Here is a 20,122-nt window from a genome sequence, read left to right as displayed (position 1 = left end):
GTCTTAACGTGAAGAAATTGACAATAAAGCAGACTTTAACTTTGAAGACCACCCGCGAAATGTGAAAATCTGCAAAGTATTGTCACCTTTTTTTTAACATACATACTGTGTGGAGTTTGCATGTTCTCCCCGTGTCCGCGTGGGTTTTCTCCGGGCACTCCGGTTTCCTCCCACATCCCAAAAACATGCTTGATAGGCCGATTGAGCACTCCAAATTGTCCCTAGGTGTGAGTGCGAGTGGGAATGGTTGTTCGTCTCTGTGTGCCCTGCGATTGGTTGGCAACCAGTTCAGGGTGTCCCCCGCCTACTGCCCGATGACGCCTGGGATAGGCTCCAGCACGCCCGCGACCCCCGTGGGGACTAAGCGGTTCAGAAAATGGATGGATGGATGGTTTCAAAACTAATCATTCATTTGTTGTTTACCCTATACTCTAGGCGTCAGGAACCTATGGCCCGCGAGCCAGATATGGCTCTTTTGGTGACGTCATTAAAAAGAATACATTAGTACACTCGAAAAATTGTTGGTCTTAATTAAAATACATGCATTTAATTGTATCTTTTTAATGGTATGGCTCTCACGGGAAATTATTTGTAAAAAATGGGCATGTATGGCTCTGTCTGCCAAAAAGGTTCCCGACCCCTGCTATACCCTATACAATTTAAGGCATTGGCAGTCATAATAGCCCTCCGAAGGAAACTCTAACTACAATGCGGCCTGTGACAAAAATTCGTTTGACAGCCCTGGTGTAGAGTATATTTCCTAAGACTATTGATCTGAAACTCAAAATCATAGCATGGAGAAAGCATGCATATCGTCAAACATGCATATCGTCAAGCTTGTGATAGAGTACGGCCGGTGTTTGTTTGCATCATTCTCGTGTTTGCAGAGTTTGCCCCTGTTGGCCACCATACTTAAGGGCCCCCTCAGAGAAAAACCTAACTTTGATGTGGTCCATAAGTATCTTGGAGTCTTGTTCACGAGCGAGGGCAGGATGGAGCGTGAGATCGACAGGCGGATTGGTGCAGCGTCGCCCGTGATGCGGACTCTGTACTGGTCCGTCGTGGTGAAGAGAGCTGAGCCATAAGGCAAAGCTCTCAATTTATCGCTCAATCTACACTCCTACCCTCACCTACGGTCACGAGCGATGGTCGTGACCAAAAGAACAAGATCCCGGATACAAGCGGCCGAAATGAGTTTCCTCCGCAGAGTGTCCGGGCTCTCCCTTAGAGATAAGGTGAGAAGCTCGGTCATCCGGGAGAGACTCGGAGTAGAGCCGCTGCTCCTTCACATTGAGAGAAGCCAGATGAGGTGGCTCGGACATCTCATCAGGATGCTTCCAGGCATGTCCCACCAGCAGGAGACCCCGTGGACAACCCAGGACGCGTGGGCGAGACTGTCTTTCAGCTGGCCTGGGAACACCTTGGGATCCCCCGGGATGAGCTGGACGAAGTGGCTGGGGAGAGGGAATTCTGGGCGTCCCTCCTAAAGCTGCTGCCCCCGCGACCCGACCCCGGATAAGCAGAAGAGGATGGATGGATGGATGGATGGATGGATGGATGGATGGATGGAGTGGTCCATGACAAAAATGAGGCTCGGGTATTGTTCTGAAGTTGTTGTAAACCACAAATGCAGATATCAGAAAAGACGCAGATGAAATAATTACAGAACATTTATTACTTCAATGAAAGGACACAACAAATAGGTGGCGGGCCGAAGCTCGCTAGAGCATAGGTGTCAAACTCTGGCCCGCGGGCCAAATTTGGCCTGCAGTGTAATTATATTTGGCCCGCGAGGCAATTTCAAATTACCATTAGAGCTGGCCCGCCGGTATCATACGGCAGCAGCGCTGTAACACCGCATTCATCGCTTGTACTAGAAATCCCATAATGGTCTGCTGTTGCTTTGGCACCCATACGTAGTAGAATCCGTGTTCATTTTTTCCCAGAATGCACCTGAAATGTTCAAGATGGCGCTGCCTAGATTTGATACTATTGGCTAATGCTTGACGTCACGGATGTTACGTCCATTTCTTATATACAGTCTATGTGCACACCCCGCATCTCCGTGCCTCTCCCCCACACTGTGACCTCAAACGACAGCTGTCACTGTGTTACCCTACCAACAAATGGCGAAAAGAAAGGCAGAAATTAGAACTTTTCTGGACAGGTGGGAGACAGAATATCTGTTTATATGTATACAAGACAGACCTGTTTGTCTTGTTTGTGGAGCCAACGTGTCAGTAACTAAGGAGCACAATATTAGACGACACTATGAAACCAAACACCAGGACAAATATAAGGACCTGGACACGGCTCAAAGGAGCCAGAAAGTTAAGGAGATGAAAAGAGGTTTGATTTCACAACAGAAAATGTTCACAAAAGCCACAACACAAAGTGGCACAAGAAATCGCCAAATCAGCCCGACCCTTTAATGAGGGAGAGTTTGTAAAAAAGTGCATGATAAAGGTTTGTGACCAAATGTGCCCCGAGAAAAACCAAGCCTTTGCAAACGTAAGCCTGAGCAGAAACACAATAGCTGACCGCACATGTGAGTTTGCCACCAATCTGCATGTCCAGTTGTCCAGTCTTTTTCCCTTGTTGTGGATGAGAGCACTGACGCGTCTGATACTGCGCAGCTGACTGTCTTCGTCCGCGGCGTGGACACAAATCTGTATGTTAAGGAGGAGCTTTTGGGATTTAAACCAATGCATGGCACAACCACAGGGAAAGAAATCTTTGAGGAGGTTTGAAAACGTGTAACTGAAATAAACCTTCCGTGGAATAAACTTGTGGGATTAACTACTGATGGTGCGCCAACCATGAGTGGTAAAAGGAATGGACTGGTGGGCAGGATCTGTGAAAAAATGTGCGAAGAGAACTGTGCAGGTGAATTATCTGTTTATCACTGCATCTTACATCAAGAATCCCTGTGTGGTAAAGCGCTGAAGATGGAGGATGTTATGTCCACAGTAACACAAAGGTCTCAATCACCGCCAGTTTAAGTCTTTTCTGGAATTTTCTATGCACTTTTTCTTGCTACTCCAAGGCCTGAATGGTTGATTTATTCATAGTTGTTATGTTATTTTATTTTCAAATTTATTAGCCTGTGTAAGAAGCTAATTTTGACATTTACCTCAGAAGGCTGCAAACAGAAAGGAGGCATTCAATTTTTATTTAATTTTTATTTAATATGCCATTGATATGTTTTATTATTATTATTATTATTATTGTTATTATTATTACTACTACTATTAGTATTATTAGTATTATTAGTGTTATTATCAACTTGATTTTGCACGCCTGCACTTTTAAGTTATATAAGCCTTGCTTGTTCAATATTCATTGTAAAATCAAAACTTGTTTGATTCCATATTAAAAGGTTCATTTGTTCAACCTTGCCCCGCGGCTTTGTTCAATTTAAAATTGTGGCCCACTGTGAATTTGAGTTTGACACCCCTGCGCTAGAGGCTTTCGTTAGTGAAATGATTGATCTGGTTATAGGGAGGATGTGATATTTTAATATGACCTACATAGATATATTAACACATTTCCGATTGTTGGGAGCTGATTGTGGTAATCGTTTTATGAAAATCAATGTTTGATTGAAAACGCAAAGGGGTCTTTGCTGCAGAACCAATCAAAACTCGTAAGGTCACGTGACGATGTCTCCCAATGGCATTCCTCCAACTCAGGAACTAGGAAGTAAATATTGCCTCCGCTCCATTGACAACAATGGACTTTTTTCGCACTTGGTAAGTTCTTATTTAATATAAATTCATATTCAAAGTGGCTAAGGATGGCCCCGGGGTTAAGAACGTACAGTGTGAAAAGCCCTAAAATGTGATAGGATGTTAGGAGTCATCAGCAGTTTATATGCAGTCAATTTTGTAAATGAGAAAATGTTCTCAATTGGCTTACCTGGTAAAACATTGAATTAAAAAAAATGTGGCTTCAGAGATTACACATGGCTAACTTACGTTACAGAGAGTAGCTACAGTGACTCCTGGTTTTGCCTTACCGTCTTTCTCAGCTAGTAATCTCACATAAACGTTAGTCAACCACCCTTAACCCAATGCTCATAATAGTTGTTTCACATTCTTGTTGGGTGTTAGACTAGCATGTTGTGGGTAGTGCAATACCATTAAACAAGACCAAAGAGAGGATCATAGTGGTAGAGAACTGTCACGTCTCGTCCCCAGCCGTTCCACTATGTGTCTGTTGCCATGGTTTCTGTCAGTGCGCTTGCCCCTCCCCTCCTGCGTGCCCATGATTAGTTTGATTATACTCACCTGCCTCTTGTTACTTGTCGTGTATATAAATCCTGTCTGCCCCCCACCGTCACATCATTGTTGTCGCGTCGGTTTCATGTCCTTTTGGTTCCTGTCGTTTTCAAGTACATCCTCCACCAGCTCCCATCAGCGACGCCCGATCCACGTCTGTCATCCAAGCATGTTCCAACGCGATCGGCTCCACTGTCGCCGTCGGACTTTGCCCCAGCGACACCGGACCCGCTTCTGCTAGCGGCCCTAGACCCTCGGCCACCATTGAACTTCGGCTCAGCGCCATTGGCTCCACGGCCGCCGTCGGACCTCGTCCCAGCGACGTCGAAACTGCGGCCGTTGCCGGAGCTCCTGCTAGCGGCGCTAGAACCGCGGCCGCCATCGGACTTCGGCACAGCGCCATCGGCTCCACGGCTGCCGTCGGACCTCGTCCCAGCGACGCCGGACCCGCGGTCGTTGCCGGAGCTCCTGCTAGCGGCGCTAGACCCGTGGCCGCCATTGGGCTCCACCGCGGCTGTCGCTGGACCTGCGGCCGTCACCGGACTTCGAGCCAGGTGCGCCGGACCTGCGATCGTCCCTGGCCCCACTCCCACTGCTGCGGCGCGTGGTGGCTCTTGCAGCTGCGCACAGCTCCGCTTTCCGAATGCCGCTGATCACGGTCCAGACTTCCAAATGCCGCCGACTGTGGCTCTGCTTTCCAAGTTGCCGGCTGAGTGTGGTTCTGTCCCACAGGTGCGCTTGTGTTCTCCAAGTTGCCACCCGAGTTTGGTTCTGTCCCCTGAGTTGCCGCCCGAGTGCGGTTCTGTCCCCTGAGTTGCCGCGGTTTGCGGTTCATGACCCCAGTGTGCGCCGCGATTGTGGCCCTGGCTCCCTGAACGCCGCGGATTGCGGTCCATGTCCCCGAGTTGCCACCGATTGCGGTTCTGTCCCAGAGTTGCTGCCAGAGTGTGGTTCTGTCCCCTGAGTTGCTGCCAGAGTGTGGTTCTGTCCCCTGAGTTGCTGCCAGAGTGCGGTTCTGTCCCGAGTTGCCGCCGATTGCGGTTCAGAACCCTAGTGTGTGTCGCAATTGTGGCCCTGGCTCCCTGAATACTGCCGATTTGCGGTTCATCTCCCTGAGTTGCCGCCGATTGCAGTTCAGGTCCCCAGTGTGTGCCGCAATTACGGCGCTGGTTGCGGTTCATGTCCCAGAGTTGCCGCCGATTGCGGTTCAGGTCCCCAGTCTGTGGCGCGATTGTGGCCCTGGCTCCCTGAACGCCGCCGATTGCGGTTCATGTCCCAGAGTCGCCGCCGATTGTGGTTCAGGTCCCCACTGTGGTCCTGACTCCCCCGAATTCCATCGAGCGTGGTCAGGACTTTGCCATGGCCAGTTAGGTCATTTGAATTGGTGCGCTTCCCCCCCCTGCCCCCCCTTTCGCCGCGTGGGGGTTTCTGTCTTTTTGGGATGTCGGGGGCCGTCCCTTGTGGGGGGGGGGGGGTGGTTCTGTTGCGTCTCGTCCCCAGCCGTTCCACTATGTGTCTGTCATGGTTTCTGTCTGTGTGCTCGCCCCTCCTGTGTGCCCATGATTAGTTTGATTATTCTCACCTGCCTCTTGTTACCTGTCGTGTGTATATAAGTCCTGTGTGCCCCTCACCCCCCCGTCGGATCATTGTTGTCTGTTTTGTTGTCGTGTCGTTTTTATGTCCCATTGGTTCCTGTCATTTTCAAGTATGTTATGGTTAGGAAGTCATGTTAGTTTTGTAAAGTCATGTCAGGTTATTGAGTCTGTACTTTGCGTTCCGCCAATAAACCCTGGTCCAAGCTGCACCTGTGACAGAAAATTAATATTGGCAACACAATAACATTACCATTTGTAATTAACAGTGTTCAGACAGTCCAAACACACACACGTCTGTACAAGGTAGAACGTTTGATTTGCACGTGCGTCTCCCCTTCATACCTTGTGGTTTTTGGGTTTTTTTTGCACACGAAGTCCAGGATTCCGACGGGGGCTGGAGGAAGTGACATCCAGTCAATTTCAAAGAAGTCTTCATTTTATGTCTTGCAGTAATGTTCCAAAATGTATTGGTTGTTTTTCTGTTTACCCAGATGTTCAACCTTGGACGATACTACATATATCTTCTAGGCCTAACCTAGCCTGAGGGGTCTATCGTAATCTTGCAAGATCAAAGATTGAACTGGACACCCCTGCACTGTAGTTACACATCACAAAATTAACATTCTGTTGATTCCTGTCTATTTCAGGCTATATCTGAACTTGACTCATACATGCTGTGTCCATGTTACAGGATTAAAGTGACGTCGCTCACACCCATAATGATAGTTTTCTCCTGAAGAGAAAAACCAGGGTAAATTTCACGGCCAGTCCAGTAAAATAAAATACAGTAATCATGTGTCATATGTTTAAAATAAAGTGCATTTGGTATGAACCTGTTGTGGTCTTTGTCATTTTTTCCTTCCTCTTGCAGGCAGCCTCTATGTTCTGTGTGTTTACAAATTGCACGTAGCATTATCTGTGGTAACCTGCATTAGCTAGCACATCTGGAATCAGGCTGTTAACTGTTAAATTGAATGCTTTAACAGCTAATTGTGCTATTGCACTCTCTGGGACAGCTAAATAAGCCCATTGCAATGTACAATTGATAGATTTGACCCAATTTATCTCTATAAATGGAATTATTTTTGTGGTCTCTTTACATGGATTGCACACATGCATGCACCACACCATCTTCAATCTTTCCCACTGTAAATACCTAAATAAATCGAGAAATGCGCCACCTAGTAACGCTACAAGCACTAACGTTCGACCATGTTAATTTGCCATCTAGGTTAATTGCAAGCAAGCTCGGTAACCATCGGTATGGCTGAATACAGTTTGCGAAATACGAGAGGAAATATGCCAGGGTTCAACTATCTTAGTATAGTTTAATGAAAACACTACACAAGTTGGATCATAGTCTTGAAAGTTTTCTTAGAATTGTATTTACTGTCTTCCAATGCAATGCAGACAGAATGCAGTTCCATTTTGTTTGCATTTGGGAGGGTCCTTAATCTCCGTATGCGAATTGTCATTGGTTTATCAACTACAGGTGTCCAACGACATGCATGAGAAAACATTTCATTACAATGTAAGATTGTAAAAAAGGATGACCAAGGGTTGGAATTGGGGGGTTAGATCACCAAAAATGATTCCCGAGCGCAGCGCCGCTGCTGCTCACTGCTCCCCTCTCCCCCAGGGGATGGATCAAAATCACATGGGGATGGGTTAAATGCAGAGGACAGAGCCCTTTGAGACTGCTTGTGATTTAGGGCTATATAAAAACTTGACTTGACTTGACTTGACCAAAAATTTGCTCCCAAAAAATTATTTTTGACTTAATATGATAACTAGATGTCACACACAAAGAATTGTGTACTCCCTCGATGCAGATCAATCAAGTTCACTTAAATAGCGTTCGGCCCGCCGTCTAAAATGGCACTCACTGAAACGCAAGCAGAGAAAATATACCAAATTCGCTTGCATTAAAGGCAAGAAATGGGCTAGACAATGAATGTTTGCAAAACAACACCAAATGATACTACTATAAAACCAGGGAACAGTTCTAACATATGGTAGAAGAATAATCCGTCCAATGTTGGGAAACTTTCAAAAGACAGAGGCACTTGAATAAATCAGCGGCATGTGTGTGGCAAGAGGAACCAACGCTAACTAAAACACTCACACTAACCCACTAACACTCTGGTATCGAAGGGCAAAAACAACTGGTGACTTACACCAGAGTGTAAAAAAAGTATCTGAACATGCAAATGTACTTTTCACACCAAACAAACAAAGCAATTATCTGCATTGATTACTGAATATATGTGTGTGTTTCCAGGGTATAAACTGGAAATGGAGTTCAAAAATAAATAAAATACGGACAATGGAATCAGCATTCACATGCTTTGATGAAAGTAGGGCTAGAGGCAAGCTTTCACCGCAGCAGGAGCAGTGAACGGTAAAAAGGAGGGGGGGGGGGGGGGGCGTGTGTTAGGGAAAGGAACTGACTGGGTTGTGGTTGCGGCAAGATTAGATGCAGATGGTGCAGCGAGAATGCGCAGCAATCCGCAAGAGACCCATCTCACTATGTGAGGGGAGCGAAGGAGGGAAACAAAAAGGCTTGTTTTGCATTTTTGCTGATGCGTGATTTTGTTACTCTTTGGTATGAAAAATGGATACGCTCAGACTGGGTCTTCGACCTGATGTGGTAAGATACGAAGCACTGGGTTCGCTGAATGATGTTGACACCCAGTCACGATTGATGTGCGTGGAAATACGGTATTATGCATTTACCATTCTACCAACACTACGTTGTGATTGTTTGACATTCATGTCATCCACGTATCCTTGACATGCATGCCTGCATAATTTTAATATGCAGCCTTGAGTAAAAATAAATTTGTCGTTTAATTGACGCTAAGCGTCTCATTTTGTATGTGAATGTTGTGTGCTAGTGTGCTGTTGTTGCCATATTAATATTCAGTGTGATAACGTTGTTTGAAATGTCCCATCTTTTCAACACATGACATCATCCTCCTCAGATGTCAAGCTACGAGTCTCCTCTCTATGCATGGATATGCATAAATAAACTGGGAATTTTGTTGAATAAATCTTCTGCCCATTCAGATTGGACGTTGAAAAAAAGTACAATTCTTCATGTTCATGCCATATTTTCAGATCCTAAACCAAAGGCAGATGCAGACTTATTTGAACATGCTCCAAAATTGACATTAAGTGTACGTACGTACATGTATGTTTGTATGTATGTATGTACATATGTTTCCATCCATCCCATATCGATCTATGAAGAGACAATTAGAGCAATGAATCTGTCAACACAAATATGTTATCATTTGCTCCGGTGATACCATACATGGAATTCCATGATTTTCGTACAATCACTACTACAAGGCAGCAGTGCGACCAGCTACCTATGTTGTATGGCTTAGAGATGGTGGCACTAACAAAAAGACAGGAGGCAGAGCTGAAGGTGGCAGAGATAAAAATGTGATTCTCTTTGGGAATGATGAGGATGGACAGGATTAGAAATGAACATATCAGATGGACACCTCAGGTGGTTCGTTTGGAGACAAAATCAGAGAGGTGAGCTTGAGATGGTTTGGACATGTGCTGAGGAGGGACCCGGGTTAAATAGGGAGAAGGATGCTGAAGATGGAGCCACAAGCACACTTGTGGTGCGAGAGGGAAACAGTCTGCTTTATTCCTGTAGTGAGTGATATGACTATAATATGTATTATTTATGGTACACAAAAATTGTTTTTGTGTCTCTCAAGCGAATCATGGCAACACAAAGTGGGAAGTCATCGGTCACTCTCCTGTATCCGCTGTCACTGTTTCTCAAGCGATTCACGGCAAAATAAAGTGGCGAGTTTCCATCTGTTGCTGTCACTCTCACTCCTGTATTCCTCCTCTAGAATCCTTCTTCACGCTTAGTCACAAGCTGTAACATTACCCGCAAGAACGCCAAAAAGTTTAAAGTACATGTATAGTTTAAAATAAAATGGCTCTATTAGCCTGTGTCTTCCAAAAGATCCATTTGCCCTGCCTCAAAATGTGGACAAAGGATATAATGCACAGAAAATATCAGTGTTCTTGTGAAAACGCTGCAAGAGCGCTATAACATGGAAATGTTGCCCATTAGGACACTCAGTAAAACAGTAACAATAGAGTAAGATATTTCTGTTCAAGTCATTTTTTTGTTGAAAAACAGAGCTCTTTTAAACACTGAACATTTTCTTTGTCGGTGTGCGATGAATATGGAATATACAGCAGCATCCAATCAACAAATAACCAGTTGAGTTTCAAAGGACAGAAGTGTTTCAATGAAAGGGAAAACAAATATTTGTTGCTCATTACCAATGGTACAGAGGTACACTACTGCGCACCACAGTGTTTATCCCCTGAGAAAATACTCTCAATGCACCATTAAAAAAGAGCTCCCTCAAAATGCCCACTGACCTGAAGTTAATCACTATATCTCTACTGAATGAGTGACATCAATGAGATAAAAAGTCTCTTTATTGTACTGACCAAGTGACTGGTTTCACTCTTTAGCAACAACCAATCTATCATAATTTATTAAGAAAGCCTGAAAAAGAAAGCCTGTAATGAGCTTAGACATGTTAGCCAACCTGTGCCGCTCTCCTTGCATCAAGATGTTTACGCGCAACATGAAAAAGGACCGACCTTCGGCTATAAATTAGCCCCAGGGACATGGGATGTCACCTCTGGCAGGGAAGGCGCCTGAGCTTTTGTGCAAAGCAGAGAGGTTCCAACTAGAATATACAGTGGGGCAAAAAAGTATTTAGTCAGCCACCAATTGTGCAAGGTCTCCCACTTACAAGATGAGAGATGCCTGTAATTTTCATCATAGGTACATTTCAACTATGAGAGACAAAACGAATATCCAGAAAATCACATTGTCTGATTTTTAAGGAATTTATTTGCAAATTAGGGTGGAAAATAAGTATTTGGCCAATAACACAAGTTCATATTTCAATTTTCCAGATTTTTTTAAATTTTGTCGTTTAATGGTGGTCAGTACACGAGGCACTACAGCAGATAAAACAACAGACCCCACCCTCCAGGTCAGAAGGTTTTATACTGTCTGCTCATAGGGACAAACAAAAGAAAAGGTGGGAAGGGAGAAGGCGGGGAGGTAAAAACATGTCCTCATAAGGTAAACCTCTGTTCTGCTATCACCTGGCCATTTGAAAGAGTGAGTTTGTCTAACGGTTAGACAATAAAATATGTACACATTTCTGTTGCACTCTCCTCACACTTCTAAGAGTTATTCTTGTTCTGTGGTTTTTGTTTGTGCTTCAAAAGGTTTTTATCGATTCATTTTTGGCACAAATCTGCTTTCATACATGTTCATCTGATCGTATTGTTTCTAACCCATTCATAATCAAACGGAATAGCACATGGATAGGTTGACATGGGAAACATCACAAGTATGGTAAATTGCTTCCCGAAAGTCAGATAATATGCATATACCGTATTGGCCCGAATATAAGACGGTGTTTTTTGCATTGAAATAAGACTGAAAAAGTGGGAGTCGTCTTACATTTGGGGTCTAGACATTATACCCATTCACAACGCTAGATGGCGCCATATATCTTTAAAGCGAATGCTGAACTTAACTCCCCAGGCCAAAGCGAATCCCTGTCACGAAGAAGAAAGAGAGAGATCTCAGCTACTCTCAAGTTTAAACCAGTTTGCATTATTTTATTGCAATGTTTTTCCTTATTCAGATTTGTTTCAAGACTACCTTCTTCACCTTCACCTTCATCTTCTTCCGCTTATCCGGGGTCGGGTCGCGGGGGCAGCAGCTTTAGGAGGGACTCCCAGACCTCCCTCTCCCCAGCCACTTCCTCCAGCTCATCCCGGGGGATCCCAAGGCGTTCCCAGGCCAGCCGAGAGACGTAGTCTCTCCAGCTCGTCCTGGGTCGTCCCCGGGGTCTCCTACCGGTGGGACATGCCCGAAAACACCACCCCGGGGAGGCGTCCAGGAGGCATCCTGATGAGATGCCCAAGCCACCTCATCTGGCTCCTCTCAACGTGGAGGAGCAGCGTCTCTACTCCGAGTCTCTCCCGGATGACCGAGCTTCTCACCCTATCTCTAAGGGAGAGCCCGGACATCCTGCGGAGGAAACTCATTTCAGCCGCTTGTATCCTGGACCTCGTTCTTTCGGTCACGACCCATAGCTCGTGACCATAGGTGAGGGTAGGAGCGTAGATCGACCGGTAAATCGAAAGCTTTGCCATTTGGCTCAGCTCTCTCTTCACCACGACGGACCGGTACAGAGTCCGCATTACTGCCGACGCTGCACCGATCCGCCTGTCGATCTCACGCTCCATCCTGCCCTCACTCGTGAACAAGACCCCAAGATACTAGAATCCCTCCACTTGGGGCAGGATCTCATCCCCGATCCGGAGAGGGCATTCCACCCTTTTCCGACCGAGGACCATGGATTCGGATTTGGAGGTGCTGACCCTCATCCCGACCGCTTCACACTCGGCTGCGAACCGCTCCAGTGAGAGCTGGAGATCACGGACTGAAGAAGCCAACAGCACCACGTCATCTGCAAAAAGCAGTGACGCAATGCTGAGGTCCCCAAACCGGACCCCCTCAACGCCTTGGCTGCGCCTAGAAATTCTGTCCATAAAAATTATGAACAGAATCGGTGACAAAGGGCAGCCTTGGCGGAGTCCAACCCTCACTGGGAACAAATCCGACTTACTGCCGGAAATGCGGACCAAACTCTGGCATCGGTGATACAGGGACCGAACCGCCCTTATCAGTTGGCTCGGCACCCCGTACTCCCGAAGCACCCTCCAGAGAACCTCCCGAGGGACACGGTCGAACGCCTTCTCCAAATCCACAAAGCACATGTGGACTGGTTGGGCGAATTCCCATGCACCCTCGAGGATCCTGCCGAGGGTGTAGAGCTGGTCCACTGTTCCACGGCCAGGACGAAAGCCACACTGCTCCTCCTGAATCCGAGGTTCGACCTCCCGACGGATCCTCCTCTCCAGCACCCCTGAATAGACCTTACCAGGGAGGCTGAGGAGTGTGATTCCCCTGTAATTGGAACACACCCTCCGGTCCCCCTTCTTAAAGAGGGGAACCACCACCCCAGTCTGCCAATCCAGAGGCACCGTCCCCGATGTCCACGCAATGCTGTAGAGGCGTGTCAGCCAAGACAGCCCCACAACATCCAGAGCCTTTAAGAACTCCGGGCGGATCTCATCCACCCCCGGGGCCTTGCCACCAAGGAGTTTTTTAACTACCTCAGTGACTTCGACCTCCGAGATTGGAGAGTCCGCCTCAGAGTCCCCAGGCCCTGCTTCCACAAAGGAAGGCGTGTTGGTGGAATTGAGGAGGTCTTCGAAGTATTCCCCCCACCGACTCACGACATCCCGAGTCGAGGTCAGCAGCACACCATCTCCACTGTAAACAGTGAGACGCCGGATGGTGGACCAGAATTTCCTCGAAGCCGTCCGGAAGTCATTCTCCATGGCCTCGCCAAACTCCTCCCACGCCCGAGTTTTTGCCTCAGCAACCGCCAAGTGCACACATGGACACCCTTATGCTTGAACATGGTGTTCATTATAGAAAATCCGTGTCGAGCACAGAAGTCCAATAATAGAACACCGCTCGGGTTCAGATCGGGGGGGCCGTTCCTCCCAATCACGCCCTTCCAGGTCTCACTGTCATTGCCCACGTGAGCATTGAAGTCACCCAGTAGAACGATGGAGTCCCCAGAAGGAGCGCTCTCCAGCACTTCCTCCAGGGACTCTAAGAAGGGTGGGTACTCTGAGCTGCCGTTCGGTGCATAGACACAAACAACAGTCAGGACCCGTCCCCCCACCCGAAGGCGGAGGGAGGCTACCCTCTCGCTCACCGGGGTGAACCCCAATGTGCAGGCGCCCAGCCGGGGGGCAATAAGTATGCCAACACCTGCTCGACGCCTCTCACCGTGGGCAACTCCAGAGTGGAAGAGAGTCCAGCCCCTCTCGAGAGGGCTTGTACCAGAGCCCAAACTATGTGTGGAGGCAAGTCCGACTATGTCTAGTCGGAACCTTTCTGCCTCACACACCAGCTCGGGCTCCTTTCCAGCCAGAGAGGTGACATTCCATGTCCCTAGAGCCAGCCTCTGCAGCCGGGGATCGGACTGCCAAGGTCCCCGCCTTTGGCCGCCGCCCGGCTCACTATGCACCTGACCCCTTTGGCCCCTCCTATAGGTGGTGAGCCCATTGGAAGGGGGACCCACGTCTTCTTTTCGGGCTATGCCCGACCGGACCCCATGAGCGAAGGCCCGGCCACCAGGCGCTCGCCTTCGAGCCCCACCTCCAGGCCTGGCTCCAGAGAGGGGCCCCGGTGACCCGAGTCCGGGCGAGGGAAAACGAAATCCATATATCTTTTTCATCATAAGGGGTCTTCTGAGCCGTGCTTTGTCTGGCCCCTCACCTAGGACCCTTTTGCCATGGGTGACCCTACCAGGGGCATGAAGCCCCAGACAACATGGCTCCTAGGATCATAAGGGCACGCAAACCCCTCCACCACGATAAGGTGACGACTCACGGAGGGGTGTTTCAAGACTACAGTTAGTTAAACTTGACTTTGATGGTTAATGCAGTTATTGCATGTTATTTTTTTAATCATAGTAGATTGGTTTATTTACATGTCAAAAACCAGAAGCCATTCATTTACAAACGTGGTTGCACTACAGTTTACATATTTAAATGTTCAGCTATTAAGATGTGATAGACAATTTTTGCATGATTCGAATGAGGCCAAATATTGTGTTTTTTCTCTCGAATATATTGTTACAATCATTTGTTTCAGATGTACTGTAATTATTTTCTGTATAAAAATTAAATTTGGTGTTTAAAAATTCTTTTTTCAAACTTGAGTCTTGAAAAAGAGGGGGTTGTCTTTTACTCAGGGTCGTCTTATATTCGGGCCAATACGGTACTATGGTAAGACTAATTTACGCCACCTCCCCGTCAAGGCAGGGGGGTACTAACAGAGGGATCAAAACTCATAGTCTAGTTAGAAGAGCAACAGCCTTCATAGTGTAGCATTTTGGCGTTACCAGTACAGCTATTACCAAACCTAGGTTTTTCCATTTCTTTCTTATATTTTTTTAAATGTTTGCAATTCCATGCAGTCGATCGCGAAGAGCAAAGGAGCCATTGTGTTTCATTTGCTTATTGACAACTGGGGCGCAAATCACCCCTACAGAAACACACGACACTGACAGTTGCAATCTTTACGAAAATGTTGAATCCTGAAAATACAAATGTTGTTGAAGTGATGTTTCCCAAGTCGATGGGTCCACATATATATTCTTGATTCAGGAATTCCACTGTACACACCAATACACAACAAAAATTATGTTTTGATCACTCCCACACGGCCTTTTGGTAAAATCTTAATTTTTCCTCATGATATTTTTTCTCTTCTAGGAAACAACCATGGAGCTTAATGGCAAAAACTAAAGGAGTCCTTTTAAGATGACACTCACAGGACCACCTGACTTATTGGTATCAAGTGTGCATCGAGACATAAAAATTACCCCCATTTCTTCACTCCCCAAATCCTTGCAACGCTACAAAGAATGTAGTTCTTTAAATTGCAGCACACTGGAAGAAATTAAGAGCAAGGACAATAAGCAGCGCTGCCGTGTCTTTGAAACTACCTCGCTGGAGCACCCCAAACATTCTAAATACTCAATGAATTCCCCACACAAAAATACTGAGAGGCATGGCGCTAACCCAGATATTGTCTGGAATGCCCTGGGTCACCATAAAAAGTACCGCTTTTCTGCTCCAGATATTTTCAACTTTAGGTTAACATCTCAACCAATGGATGCAAGTATGAACAGCGAGCCTGCCATCATCCCTGAGCAAAAACGAAGAGCTCGGTCAAAAAGCGCACCTCGAGTCCATACTAATCTCACCCCTATATCGTTTGAGTCCTCATCCTCCAGGAGGAAGGGAAGGGAGTCCCGATGCACCGTAGGAGGATATCATTGGAGACCTGACATATCCCCACGTAAGGAGTCCTCCTATGCAGCAAACAGAGCTCATTTATTTGGACTTCAACCTCAAACGAGTGGTAACAATATATTTTCACCCCATTATTTATCGAATACTTACGAGGAGGCTACGCTGGATAAACCAGCAACCAGCCCTCATGTCAGATGTCGGGTAGACATTAAACCAAATGATTCAGCATTATATCATAAAGGACAGAAACACCTTACACCTCAAATGGACATTCATTGTCAAAGGCACCACAATTGGGGAAGTAGGAGCCTGACTGTGCCCCGCCATTTCTCCTATTCAAGAGCACCAACGTCCACTGATTCATTGATTACAGAGAATCTGCAAGCTTCTCAAAATTCCTACAGTCTGCCAAATAAGTACAAACACCAAATGGAACTTCCTTTTGAAGGGATGGAATCTACTGGATATGAAATGGAAAACAGAAGTCACTCCAGTCCTAACATGCCAATCCCAGTGTTTTATGAAGAGGATCCTGGTAGATATGTTACCACAATTCCCCCTCAGCCAAGTTGTTATTTTCATGATCAACGTATGAAAGGACAAACCTCCAAAGTGCAATATGTACATGATCAAAGAGGTCGAATGGTACATGCTATGGGTACAAGGTCTTGTAACAATGAAATTGAGCATTATCCATATACTTTACAGGCAGGGTATCCACATTTGTTTAAAGCAAATGAGCCAGGCCCATATATCATACAACCACAGCCAACAAGAATATTTTATGAAAATGATCCAAGGTCTGATCAAATTCAGTCTGCTCCTCCAAGGTTCTATTATTCACGTGACACGCATGCCATGCCAAAACAGCACCAGGTACCAGCAAGGGCCCATTATATAGACAACCAAAAAAATATGAGGATTATTCAGGCACACACAGATGACTGGTACAGTTCATATGCTCCTGGATATTCCTCTATTCCAGTAAATGATGTGTCCCAAGTCACTCCAACCAGAGTCCAACAAGAGACTGTATTGATGCCTTGTTATTCTAACCCTTCTGCAGAACCTCAAAGAATTGGCACAGATTCTAGATCCTACTCAAGATCATTGGACGATATTCTCACCTCACATATAGAAAGGGAACAACCCCCTTCTGTTCAGCGGCATCAGAGCTATAATGACCTTGATCCAAGGAAACCTACAGGAGGCTTGGATGACAAACCACAGCCAGTGGTAGTCAATCTCTCCACTTCACCAAGACGTTATGCAGCTTTGTCCACGTCTGATAACTCCTTGATTGACCAAAGCTCTTCTTCAACCTCAAAAAACAGAACTAGTAAACAGTGGTTAGTAACTCCAGAGATTACAATTACAGATAATGAGTTTCGTACTGGGAATATTAGGAAAGCTGAAGGAAAGTCTGCCAGCTGGGATATTCTGGACTCTCGAGGCACTGAAGGTGAGCATGACATTAATGCCTCGACCAAAGAAAAGCCACATGACAATTCTCTTCAGCAGAGCCTTGAACAACTTGATGAGCTGCTGGCTGATCTTGTGACTGACTACAAACCACCAAGTCGAAGGGCGAGTGAGGACATACTAGATCAGCTGAAGAAGCTAATTGACGAGGAAGAAGCAGTATCTCTGTCGAGGAAGAATTTGGATACTGTTGCTCAAGAACCACCTCCTCTTGACAAGCAACCAACTTCAATAAGATTAAATCCTGATTCATTTCAAGATCTAGATGGGGCAAGTGACGCAATAAAGGGTCCAAATGAGTGCTCTCCAGATCAGAGCCCAGATGAGGATGATACAATGATGTGTTCAAACAATAAATGCCGGAGAACAGAAACTCTGTTTAATGCTTGCCTTTACTTTAAATCTTGCCACAGCTGCTACACTTATTACTGTTCTCGCAACTGCCGCAGAGAAGACTGGGACATTCATAAAGAGAGTTGTGTATATGGTAGAATTGGCAGCTCATGTCGACATATCATCAAACATTGTCGTGAGACTATTGAAGTCCACAAAGCCTTCTCCCGTCTTGCCAAAGTTGGTTATCTTTCTCGAGGCAGGGGCGTACTCTTCCTTGGTTTCCCTAACACTATGTCTTCCAGTAACTTTTTACAAGCAGGCCTGGATAGTCTGCCTATGTCACCCACATACCTGTCGCTGAGAGAGCTTGAAAGTTTCAAAGACAACCTTGGTGAGTACTGTAAAGAGTTGCAAGAAGCTGGAAATGAATACGACCCAAATGAATGTTTTATATTGAATGTATCAATTGCTGTCGGTGAACAGCTGGCAGATGGGCCTTCACCAAGGAACCAAGCTCCAGCAGTCAGAAAATATGCAAAGGTTGCTCTTGCTTCTTTCAGCCCTGACAGAAAGATCCACAAGAAACAGGTTGAGATGGAAACCCTGATCTTAACTCCACCACCAGGAACAATAGATATTGACAAAGCTGGAGAAGAAGGCAGGAAGGCCAGAGAAATATGTTTTATCAATATACAACGAGAGTTAAGGAATCGAGGAGTATTCTTACGCCATGAATACCCACAAGTGTATCAACAGCTCTGTGAGTTTGTGGAAAATAACCTCCGATTCACCCCTACCACCATTTATCCAATTGATAAGAGGACAGGGAAGCAGTTTATGTGCATGATTATGGCCGCCTCTGAGCCAAGAACATTGGACTGGATAGGGACTCCGCATCTTTTTGATGACATCATTTAAATGCATATATGTGTATGGAGTACACAAACTATACATTACTGTACTTTTAGCTACTTTATTTTGTCAGCCTATTTTTTTCAACAGAATATTGTACAGCATATTATTTTTAACATACAGAACACTTTTTAGCTAGTGTAAGTGTATGTATCTTTATATGGGCTGTTATGTATCTTTATATGGGCTGGTTACTGTTACATATACATTTTTCCTTCACAAGGAATGTCCCAATATTTAATCATGTATTATAGGAAAAATATTGATTATTTTGTTCTTGACGTCAAAGGAAATTCTATGCAAAGCTGATTTCTCTAATTATGACATTTTGTACACATACAAGCATGCACACACACAAACACTCAAACACACATACATACACATGCACACGCACACACGCACACACACACTGCTGATTACAATACATTTGGGTGCAGTGTCAGTAATTCAACAAAAGTGTATGGTATAAAATGATTCACAACCTGGCTAATGAGAGAAATATTAATTCCAAATGATATATTATATTATATTATCCTCACAGTGGTCACAGGCATTCTAGAGCCTATCCCATTTATCTTTGGGCGGTAGGCAGGGCACATTCTGAACTGATTGCAAGCCAATTGCGGGGCACACGTATATAAACAACTATTCACAATCACACATACAGACAATTTGGAGTAATCAATTGACATACCCTACATGTTTTTGTAATGGGTGAAGAAACTGGAGGACCTGGAGAAAACCCACGCAGCCATGGGGAGACCATACAAACTCCACACAGGAAGGCTGGGGCTGGAATCGAACCCTGTACCTCTGAACTGTGAGGTAGACAGTCCTCCATCATGTCGCCTTGTCAAAGACAAAACAAAAATCCTAAACTTTTAATGTTTTTGTGGGTACTTTAAAGGTGAAATGTAGAATGTTTGTTGAATGGGAATTTTTAGCATTGTAAGTTTAAAGTTGGAATGATTTGAATTAGTCAAAAGATGTAGAAATAGGGGAAGAATTATACATCCATCCATCCATTTTCTGAACCGCTTTGTCCCCACGGCGGTTGCGGGCTTGCTGGAGGCTATCCCAGCCGTCATCGGGCAATAGGCGGGGGACACCCTGAACCGGTTGCCAGCCAATCGCAGGGCACACAGAGACGAACAACCATCCACACTCACACTCATACCTAGGGAAATTGTCCCTAGGGTCTTCAATTGGCCTACCAAGCATGTTTTTGGGATGTGGGAGGAAACCGGAGTGCCCGGAGAAAACCCACGCGGACACAGGGAGAATATGCAAACTCCACAGAGGGAGGGCCGGAGGTGGAATCGAACCCGCACCCTCCTAACTGTGAGGCGGACGTGCTACCCAGTGCACCACCGAGCCGCCGTGTGAAGAATTATGTTCTAAAACTTTATTTTTGTGGGTATTTTAAATGTCAAAATGTTAAATTTTTGGGTGAGTGGGAATGTAAATTATCATCCATGTCATTAGGAAAGTGTGTGACCTGTTGGTTGACTTGCCACCAGACTTGGTTGATTGAGC

The 20,122-nt window shown here is 45.8% G+C and overlaps 1 protein-coding gene across 5 annotated transcripts; it reads left to right on the top strand.

Annotated features, from left to right (window-relative positions):
- The first annotated feature begins 3,702 nt into the window (after positions 1–3,702).
- Positions 3,703–18,592, top strand: ajm1 (apical junction component 1 homolog). Of its 5 annotated transcripts, none has more exons than XM_085927007.1 (3): positions 8,352–8,525; positions 15,314–17,318; positions 17,378–17,517. In XM_085927007.1, exons 2-3 carry the CDS (start codon positions 15,362–15,364, stop codon positions 17,383–17,385), a joined length of 1,965 nt encoding a protein of 654 aa, XP_085783133.1. In that variant the 5' UTR covers positions 8,352–8,525; positions 15,314–15,361; the 3' UTR covers positions 17,386–17,517. The 5 variants fall into 5 exon arrangements, with proteins under 5 accessions (XP_085783131.1, XP_085783133.1, XP_085783132.1 ...); XM_085927006.1 differs by having other exon boundaries at positions 17,375–17,512; XM_085927005.1 differs by lacking the exon at positions 8,352–8,525 and adding an exon at positions 3,703–3,752 and having other exon boundaries at positions 15,314–18,592.
- The last annotated feature ends 1,530 nt before the right edge of the window (positions 18,593–20,122 follow it).

Source organism: Syngnathus leptorhynchus, chromosome 12 (assembly GCF_054491065.1).
Source record: "Syngnathus leptorhynchus isolate UIUO chromosome 12, UIUO_Slep, whole genome shotgun sequence".
Classification (NCBI taxonomy): domain Eukaryota; kingdom Metazoa; phylum Chordata; class Actinopteri; order Syngnathiformes; family Syngnathidae; genus Syngnathus; species Syngnathus leptorhynchus.
This window is presented reverse-complemented; position numbering and strand designations above follow the sequence as displayed.

Coding starts and splice junctions, on each gene's coding strand:
- ajm1 (XM_085927005.1), top strand. CDS start 15,362: ATGACACTCACAGGACCACCTGACTTATTGGTATCAAGTGTGCATCGA.